Below are 10,647 nucleotides of genomic sequence, written 5' to 3' on the forward strand. Positions count from 1 at the left end.
TAAAGTTATATTTATTGTTTTCTACATCTGCTGTAGATCCCATGAAGGCCACACTTCTCTTTTGTTTACTACTCAGTCTGCAGAGCTGATAATTGTGCTAGCACTTGTCATACTAGACTCAGTAAATATTTGTTGGTTAGGTGGATGATCCAAAAAAGTGTAGACTGTCTTGTCTTTGTAATAACAACTTATATATTATTGGAAGTGTTCTCAGTGTTTGTAACTTCTGTCTGAGGCATTTGGATTTATTAACAGCCAGTTAATAGTAATATTCTAGAAATTATGCAAGCATGAGATAAAGTGATAGGGCTTGGTGACTATTAAGATTTCTTTCTAAACTCAGGGTCTGTGATTCTGAATTATCAACTGGGGGCCTGGGAATATAGCTCAGTTGGTAGAGGGCTTGTCTTGCATGCACAAGGCCCTGGGTTCAAACCCCAGCACCACAAAAACAAAACACATCTATGAATTATTAGCTGGTCTGGCATACACTTGTTTAATTTAAAATGAAAGAAAATATTTTAGAAAGAAATATAAAATCTTTTCAATCTAATTTTTAAAAGAAAATCTATTGAATATAAAATAGGAAAGAATATGTAGGACTGGGCTGTGCTCTGGAAGATGGCTAAGGGGCAAACTTGAAGATTATTTTCTTACCATTCATGTTTTCAAACAAACACAAACCTATTTGTTTTATTCAGAATGAACATTGGAGCATAATGGTAGAATATTATGAATTATAAATTTTTTCTATTATATAAAAGTGAATATAACTGAAATTTCCCAAAATAATTTTAATTTTTCCCTGGAAAGCAAATTTAGGAATTACCAGTCCAAATGCTTATAAAAGTCATTTGAGATCTGATTTGTATATGAAGTGAGAGGCCATTATCTTCCCAGCCTTTGTGATTTCTCAGTTTAGACATTTGGGTCCATAGTGAATGATAAAGGATACCACAGAGGTTAGAGGCCAAAGGTGGCTTAATTCCATGTTTGGGTATAATCTAAATATGAGGTATCTAACTCATCACCTGCTAAGGAAAGGTGATCAGTAGATGATTTACTAGACCGATTACAATACATTTGCTAACTTTTTGTTTATTCGAAAAGACAGCAACTTAAGAACTACCAGACTTTCTATTTCTCAGTTTTGGCTTGTAAGATAGTCTGAGGAATATGAGTTTCAAATCTATTCCTTTGCCCTTTTTAAGTTGTTTTTTAATAAAAGGCCTTGTCCATTTTTTTTCTTGTCCATCTTTTATAACTGACCTTTATTATAACTCTCACTCCATTTTCCTTCTAAATATGTACTTTTTTGTAAGGTCTTTATTAATACAATAGAAGCTTCTTTTTTTTTTTTTTTTAAAGAGAGAGAATTTTTTAATATTTATTTTTCAGTTTTTGGTGGACACACATCTTTATTTTATTTTTATGTGGTGCTGAGGATCGAACCCAGCGCCCTGCGCATTCCCGGCGAGCGCATTACCGCTTGAGCCACATCCCCAGCCCCCAATAGAAGCTTCTTAACTGCTATTTTAGAAATGATATTAATGGTTTTTCAGTTTTAAAAGGTAGTTTAAGCTGAGCCTGATGATACATACCAGTAGTCCCAGCTACTAAGGATAATAAAGAAAGAAGAACTGATCACCTGAGCCCAGGAGTTTGAAACCAGCCTGGGTAACATAGTGAGATCCTATCTCAATAAATAAAATAAGTAGTTGGGCATGGTGGCACACTGAAATTTCAAGAACTACAGAGGCTGAGACAGGAGGATCAAAAGTTCAGAGTCAGCCTCAGGAACTTAGTGAGACCCTAAGCAACTTAGCAAGACCCTGTTGCAAAGTATAATATAAAAAGGGCTGGGGATGTGGCTCGGTGGTTAAGTGCCCCTGGATTCAATCCATACCATAAATAAATAGCTCTGTAAAAATAATAATTATAATAAGATTTTAAAGCAGACAATCATAAAGAATACTTTAGGGGCTGGGGATGTGGCTCAGCGGTAGCGCGCTCGCCTCGCATGCGTGCAGCCCGGGTTCGATCCTCAGCACCACATACAAACAAAGATGTTGTGTCTGCTGATAACTAAAAAATAAATATTAAAAAACAAACAAACAAAAAGAATAGTTTAGATATTCTTTAAGTATTACATTTTAACACAAAGCATAAATGTCTGTTCATTGGATGTAGAATAGTATGTATGAGTGCACCAGTTTGGGTTCCAGATAACTTACTTTCATAAACTATACCCAAATGCATATCTTTAGTTTCTGGTTTAATTTCCTTAAGTTGGAATGAGAACATAGGTATATTGGAAAGGTAACTTGAATAGATAATTTGTACTTTTTGGATTAACTTGCCTTACCTATCAGCAGTAGTTTTTTAGGAGCTCACCTTTAATATGTCTTTACAAAAGCCTAATAACTCTTTCATTCTTTTTGCATTTATATCTGATCAATTGATATAACATCTAATTAAACAATGTGAACATAGTAACTAGAATAGAATAGCTGTCATGAATAGTGTAGAAATCAGTACAGTTGACTTTCAGTAAGCATCCAGTGACATGGTCGGGAGTTGAGTGCACTGAGTGTAGTGTGTGGTCTCCAGTGCTCATTGCACTGTGGGCCTTCCCTGAATGTTCTGTACAGTGTAGTTTCGGTATCATGGTGGATCACTTAAGTGGGGGCCGGTTTAGAGAGTGTCTTGTTTTCCTAATAATTAACTTTGTCCCTATTTAATTAAGCTGTGTTGTACAGGACAGAGGTTTTTAAAACCAAAACAAATTCTCAAGGTTTTGACATTATCATTTAAAAGGGAACATACTGAATCTGGTAAAGAGTATCCACCTCTATTTAGATTGTATATAATCTCTCTTCTGTTAATTTCTGTTATAGTTGAAAGATATACGGGATCATAATGATTATCTTTAGATCTTCAGTTATATGAGAGCTTAATGATCAATCATTCTAGACCTAGAGTGGATAAAGAAAAACCCTACAGTAAAACAATGGATCGTGTCAAGATCGTGTCTATTGTAGTAAAAATAACCTCACTGAATATTTTCTTCATATTTTTCTAGGCAATTGATAGCATTCATCAAGTGGGAGTTTATTGTCTTGCTCTGGTGCCTGCCAATACATTGCCAAAAACTCCACTAGGAGGGATTCATATATCTCAGACGAAACAGCTTTTTCTGGAAGGATCTTTACATCCTTGCAATATCCTCATGTGCCCACACACCTGTGTGACGAATTTGCCAAAACCTCGGCAAAAGCAACCAGGTAATATGCTAGCTTACAATCAATAAGTCTCTCAGAATGATTCTTTGTTTAGAGTTAGACATTACAAAGACCAGTAACTCATGAATTGCATCAGCTGACCAAAAGCAAGGAAGTTTGAGACCCTACAGAATAGGCTTCTTTGGGTTTACTCCTGTCCCCTCTTCAGAGTTCTCCTGGGTATAAAGTATGAGTCAAGATGATCAGAATCCCTCTGGTAGAACTAGAATAAAGGCAATTCTATAAGAGAAGATTCTGATAACAAGAACAGCTGGTATTTAGTGAGTGCTTCCTAAATGTCAAATACTAAGCATTTTACATATATGATCCTAAAACTTTACCATCAGCTGTGAATAATAAAATTCACATAGCTAGTTAGTGGCAGAACTGAAATTCACACTTCATGCGACTAAAATTTCTTTGAAACATGATGGCATACTGCCTTTCTGTTGAGAGTCTCTTACCTAGATTCATGCCTCATTTCTTTTCAGCTGTTAGGGTCTGAGTTGGGTCTGTAATACATCTGAGGAGTAGAATCTTTTTTTTTTTTTTTTTTTTTTTAAAGTTGTGGATGGGCAGACTGCCTTTATTTTATTTGTTAATTTTTATATGGTGCTGAGGATCAAACCCATTGCCTCACGCATGCTCCCAGTGTTTAAAAAAAAAAAAAAAGATAAATCCAACATGAAATCATTACATTTCATTGATACTTTTTTCGTTTTAAGGCTCCTAGTTTCATGTGAATGCCTGAAACACATGAAAGCCAAAGTCTGGCCTCTGCCGATTATTCACATGTGTATGTATACACACAACATTATGTATCAGCCTCCAAATGAGAAAAGATGACTGTGGGAGAATTAGAAAGAGAAGGGAAGGTGTGACATTTAATTATATTTCTGTGAGACAGCTTTTGCTGAAAGAGAAACATGATGTACCATAATGTATAAAGTAAGCCTGTGACTCTAGAATATTGCCATCATCAGGATATTAGATGGTGGAATGAGACAGACATCATTACCCTAGGTGACATGTATGATTGCATAAATGGTGTGACTCTACATCATGTACAACTAGAGAAATAAAAAGTTATGCTCCATTTGTGTACAATGAAATGAAATGCATTCTGCTGTCATGTATAACTAATTAGAAAAAAAATGTTAATATAAAAAAAGATGTTAATATACCCTGCTCTGCAGTAATTATTGGTCTGCTCGCTGAAGATCTTAGGTTTATCCAGATGTTATTGTCACCTACCCTTGTGCTATTGACAATATGTATAGAGTTAAAGAATATATGATTTTTATCAGTTTTTGCTAGTATTCTGAAGGGGCATTCAAAAGCAAGAAGTTTGTGTGTTAGTAATCAAGAAATGTATAGGGGCTGGCTTGTGGCTCAAGGGGTAGAGCACTTACCTAGCATGCGTGAGGCACTGGGTTTGATCCTCAGCACCACATAAAAATAAAATAAGGGTATTGTGTCTATCTACAGCTAAAAATTAAAAAAGAAAGAAAGAAAGAAATGTATAAAGAAATATTTGCAAACACATTAACTGCCTAGGCATATGGCAGATACATAAAAACACACATGGGACTGGGAGCCAAGCTCAGTGGTAGAGCACGTGCTTAGTAGATGTGAGGCCCAGGGTTTAATCCCCAGCACTGAAAACACACATAAATCATTTCTCCATCTCCAAAGTCTGTTAAACTGCAGTCCCATATTTACTTGTCATATGAGTAAAATCTTCTTTTTTAAAATTCTGGTGATTGAACCCAGAGGTCTTTATCACTGAACTATATCCTCACATCTTTTTTTTTTTTTTTAATTTTTAAGACAGGGTCTCTCTAGGTTGCTGAGGTTGACCTTGAACTTATGTTCCTTCTGTCTCAGCCTTCTGAGTTGCTAGAATTATAGGTCTGTGTCAGGTGTAAAATCTTATTTTAAATAGCATTTAATGTAGGATTCTTTTAACAAAACATTTGTGTTGGAGATACTTAAAAGATGTTGCTTAAAAATATAGTAGAAGCTTAAGCAGTGCTTTTGCAAGTCAAATTTCATCTTATTTTATCAAATAATAAAAACCTATATAAAATATTTATTCCTAAGCTTCCAAAGGCATAGCAACATTTCATCCTGTCTGGTGAAAGCACTATGTTTGATTTAATATTTTTGCTTTCTATTGTGATTGTCTGCTAAGATCTTAGTTGGATACATATGTATAGAACCAAAGCAGTTTGAAAATCATGATATCAACTAGTGGAGATGATGAGAGAATAGCATGAGAATTTAGGATTTGAAAAAAAAAATAGAGAAAAATGGACATGATTAAGAAGTGAGATAAGAAAGGAAAGGAGAGGAAAAGGAAGATAGAAAAGTTGTTAAAGGCCAGAAGCAACAATCCCATTGAGATACCTATTGGTGCTTAGTTTAAAGAAGAAGAATATGTCAAATGAGTAAAAATTTTTGGTGGGGGGGAATTTTTTCTGGTTCTGTCACTACACTTTGCAGATAAACAGCTTAAACAAGAATCAAGGGGCTGGGGTTGTGGCTCAGTGGTAGAACACTCGCCCAGCACATATGAGGCACTGGGTTTGATCCTTAGCACCAAATATATATATGTGTACAAGGAAATGAAATACATTTTGCTCTCATATAACTAATTAGAAAAAAAAATGTTAATATAAAAAAGATGTTAATATACTCTGCAGTAATTAATAGTCTTCTATGTGTGTGTGTGTATTGTGTCCATCTACAACTTTAAAAAAAAAAAAAAGGAATCAAGTTTATTTCTTTCTTAGGTAAAAGAAATTCAGAGATAGACAGGCCAAGGCTAGAATAATCACTTTGCAATCACGTTCTTCCAGCATTTCATCTTTTTGCTCTGGTGTTATGTTAGCAAACTGTTTTTATAGATGTGTTATATAACAAATCTAAAACTTGGTTCTCTGAAATAATAAGTATTTGTTTTTCAATGATTGAATACAAATCATCGGGACATGACTTGGCCCCAGGCTGCAAGTTAGGTTCAGAAATAGCCATGTGTTTCCTCATGATGGGACTAGCCTCTACTTAGGTTGTATTTTTCTCAAGGCAGGTGGCAGAAGAAGAACCAGCCAAAGCACATAAGATATTTAAAGCTTCTGTTTCTTTCAGGGTCTCCTAACATTTCATCATCCAGAACAAGTTAGACCATACCTAAAATCAGTGTAGCAGAAAAGTAGAATCCTTCCATGTGACCACAGCTAGGACAGGAAGGAAAAGAAGGAGTATGAGAAAAAGGAAGAAAAAGAAGGAGTATGAGACTGTCTCAGAGTCTGTTAGGATCCCTGACCTCTAGCCATCATTTCTGATTTCTACATCATTTTGTATTCTGGCTAGCAAGTAGCAGAAAAGGGTAAAGAAATAAATAGTGGCTAGGGATTGTAGCTCAGTGTCAGAGGACTTGCCTTGCATGCATGACATGAGGCTCTGGGTTTAATATCCAGCACCACCCAAAAAAAAGGAAAAAGTAGAGAATATTTTCCCTTTAAACATGTTTTCTAGAAATTGCACCTGCTACTTTCTCTTACATGTTAAGCCTTTCACACTATAAAGAATGTAGTCTTTAGGCATGTGGCACATGTCCAGCTAGAAACTGGGGATTGTGTTATTAATAAAGAAGTGAAAAGCAGGCGTTGCGGTTGACAGATAACAGTTTTTACCATAAGCTTACCAAGTTTTGGAGAGAAACAAGAAGGTATGTTTACAGGAGCAAAAGTATCTATAGTTAGCTTCTTGAAGTTATTGCTTTCAGTATTTTTCACTCTGGAGCCCATAGAATCAAGAAATATGCTCAGAAGAATTTCAAAATATTGCTGCTAAATTGTTTTTGTGGCTTAAAATTGACTTTTAAAAATGCAATGCCTTTATTAATTTTACAATGTGAATTCAGGATTGTACAATTCACACAAATGTACTCTGAATTCCTACATACGTAAAGATTCTCTCCAAAGTGATCTAGCTCTAATTTATTATATAGTTTCATAGACAGGAATATTGCATATAGTACTTAAAATTGTATTAGACAATTTATAAACTAAAACAGTTTAGCACTGTTGGAATACTTTACCTTTTTTCAACTTTTTTATTTGACTTTTAATCTTTCTAAACTTTCATTTTGAAATAATTTCACACTTTAAAAAAAAAGTTGCTTAATGGTACAAAAAATTCCCTTATATCCTTTATCCAGCTTCCCCAACTGTTTACCCTTTTAAAAGTGATTATATGACCTAAGTCATTTTGTGTCATCTGTTTTAATAACTTTAGGATCATCAGATTTGGACAATACTTAGCTGGTATTAAGTTTGATTTGTTACCTTTCTGCCATCTTCTTAGCTTATTAAGGTAGAGTCTTGGTCTTCAAGTAACCCTAGCACTTCTTTCTTATTCTTATTCTTATTCTTATTCTTATTTTCTTCTTCTGATGCTGGGGATTGAACCCAGTGGCACTTTACCACTGAACTACATTCCCAGTCCTTTTTATTTTTTTATTTTGAGATAGGGTTTTGCTACATTGCTGAGTCTGGCTTTGAATTTGTGATCTTCCTGCCTCAGACCCCTGAGTAGCTTGGATTATAGGTGTACACCACCACACCCAGCTCTAACATTTTTTTCTTAAGAGTTGGAGGGATGTATGGATTGATTGCTTGATTGATTGATTGTATTGGGGATTGAATCCAGAAGCACTTTACCTCTGAGCTATATCCACAGCCCTTATTTTTATTTTTTTAATTAATTTATTTATTTTTTAGTTGTTGATAGATATAAACTTACTCCCATTCCTCAGATAGCAAAAATTTTTAAGACTAGATATTTATTACTATTAATACATTTTGATTAGAGCAAAAGAAATTATTTATCAGTGGAAACCAGTGCAAAGGCAGTTCCTCAGGCTGAAAACTTCCCTGTATACCCTAGCTTCAGTAGCCTCCTTACTTCTATTGCTCCCCTAACCATGACTCTCCTGTGGTCCTGTTTTATCTTTTTCTAGCAGTTCCTGGTACCTGACTTTGTTTATATGTATATATACTTCTTGGTTGCCTTTCCTCTTAGAATATAAGCTCTATCCTGTTTGATTACTGCCTTCCCAGTGCCTAGAAGAGTGCTCTAGTCATTCTATTATTGAATGAATGGTTGAACCAGTTTGGGTCAGTCAGGAAATGCTTTGAGGATAGTTAGATTGAATTGCTGTTTTCAGAGCGTTGATTTTTGCCTCTATTTACAGGTGTAGGCCCTGCTTCCGTGATGGTTGGGAATCTGGTTGCTGGAAAACGCATAGCACAAGCTGCAGGAAGGGATCTGGGGCAAATTGAAGAGAATGATTTAGTGAGGAAGGTAAGTGTTCCAGAAGTGCTGAAATTTTACCAACGAGTCAAGGACAGAACTTACATTTTAGATACCAAATAGGGGATACATTGCTTGAAAGTTGCTGACCATCAGTCTTTTTTCTGCTTTATGATTTCAGCACCAGTTTCTGGCAGAGATTTTGCAGTGGCGAGCCCAGGCAACTCCTGATCATATACTCTTCATGCTGCTAAATGCCAAGGTATTAAAAATTGAATTGCATATCTAATTAACTGAATCCTACGGGAGTACCTTAGGCACTCTCAATCTCTTTTCTTTCATCAGAAAATTTCTAAGGAAGGAGTTATTGCTTTTTCCTTGTTTTGACACATGAGGATAAATTATACAATCACTCTTAAGATTAAAATGAGACCTCCCAGAGTGCTATTTAATACTTTATTTTCTTGTGTTATAATCAAGTCTTTTTAAGAATGATGGGGCCAACAGTGCAATTGTATAAATACACAGATGTATGGAACATATTATGTCATATTGTTTAATCCAATTTGACTTTTAATTATTTGATTTCTTCCAAAAAGAAAATTATTTTACCCCCATATTTTAAAAACAAAACCTATTTTTAGTACTTACTTAAAGGATTAATTACTGACAGATAAAAAACGAATTGAAAATTATATAGGAGTACATTGGCTAGGTTTGGTGGCCTGTACCTATAGTCTTAGCTGTTTAGAACACCAAGGCAGGAGAATCATGAGTTCCAGGCCAGCCTGGGGAATATAGGAAGACCCTGTTGCAAAGAAGGGGAAACAAAAAAAGAAGAGAGAGTATATTTCACTACTGGTTCTAATAGATGGTTTATCATAATGTTGTGGGTTTGTTTTTTAAAAAAACATCTTTTTTTTCTTCTCTTTTATATGTAGATGAGCACAATACCTTTATTTATTTATTTTTATTTGGTGCTGGGAATCAAACATAATGCCTCACACATGCCAGGCAAGCGCTCTACCACTGAGCTACAACCCCAACCCTCATGGGTTTGTATCTACCGTACTAGGGATTAAACCCAGAGGTGCTCTACAACTGAACTACATCTCCAGCCCTTTTTATTTTGTATTTTGAAAAAGGGCCTTGGTAAGTTGCTGAGGTTGACCTTGAACTTGTGATCCTCTTGCCGCAGCCTCCCTAGTCACTTGGATTATAGACATGCAACACTTTGTTCAACTCCATAATATAGGTGTGGGTTTTATTATGGTTTTTTTTGGGGGGGGGGGTACAGGTGATTGAACTCAGGGGCACTCAGCCACTGAGCTACATCCCCCAGCCCTGTTTTGTATTTAGAAACAGAGTTGTTTAGCACCTTGCTTTTGCTGAGTCTTGCTTTGAACTTGCAGTCCTCCTGTCTCAGCCCCACAAGCCACAGGGATTACAAGCATGTGCCTGGCTAATATTGTATTTTTTTTGGTTTTCCATTCTGTGGTAGTCTGATATATTTTCTTTAACTTATTAATGATTGAGTCACAGACTGAAAGTATTGTGACCAAATTATAGCAGTTCTCACCAGCAGAGGCAGATTGGAAAAGCCTATTGGATCTCTTAGGGAACTTATCTGCTCTGTCTTCATATAATCTAATTTGGGGGGGGGTTAATTTGTTTGTTTGTTTTGAGAATGTATGTAGTGATAAATCTTAATGAGAGAAGTATGCTGTGCATTAAAGTGGAAATTATTAAAAAATTTTAAGAACAACTGCTTTTGTGAGACAAAACTCTGGGACTTCCTTGCTCCATATATTCAGGCAGTGGGCTTCTCTTCAAGTCTGTGGTTCATTCACTAAGGTTCTTATACTTTATTAAGAAGCCATCATTTTGGGGCTGGGGGTGTAGCTCAGTGGTAGAGTGCTTGCCTTGCATGTGTGAGGCCCTGGGTTCCATCCTTAGCACCACCTAAGAATAAATAAATAAAAATAAAGATATTGTGTCCATCTACAACTAATTATTTATATATATATATATATATATATATATATAT

General features: G+C 35.5%; 1 protein-coding gene across 5 annotated transcripts in view; it reads left to right on the forward strand.

Moving 5' to 3' along the window:
• The window catches only part of Dip2b (disco interacting protein 2 homolog B), a 232,086-nt gene that overhangs the window by 185,311 nt on the left and 36,128 nt on the right, over positions 1 to 10,647 (forward strand). For all 5 annotated transcript variants that reach the window (XM_048802722.1, XM_048802724.1, XM_048802723.1 and 2 more), the window contains 3 exons: positions 3,083 to 3,284; positions 8,542 to 8,651; positions 8,782 to 8,862. In XM_048802722.1, coding sequence (XP_048658679.1) covers positions 3,083 to 3,284; positions 8,542 to 8,651; positions 8,782 to 8,862 — 393 coding nt within the window. The remainder of the gene's footprint in view (positions 1 to 3,082; positions 3,285 to 8,541; positions 8,652 to 8,781; positions 8,863 to 10,647) is intronic.

This window comes from Marmota marmota, unplaced genomic scaffold (assembly GCF_001458135.2).
Source record: "Marmota marmota marmota unplaced genomic scaffold, marMar, whole genome shotgun sequence".
NCBI lineage: Eukaryota > Metazoa > Chordata > Mammalia > Rodentia > Sciuridae > Marmota > Marmota marmota.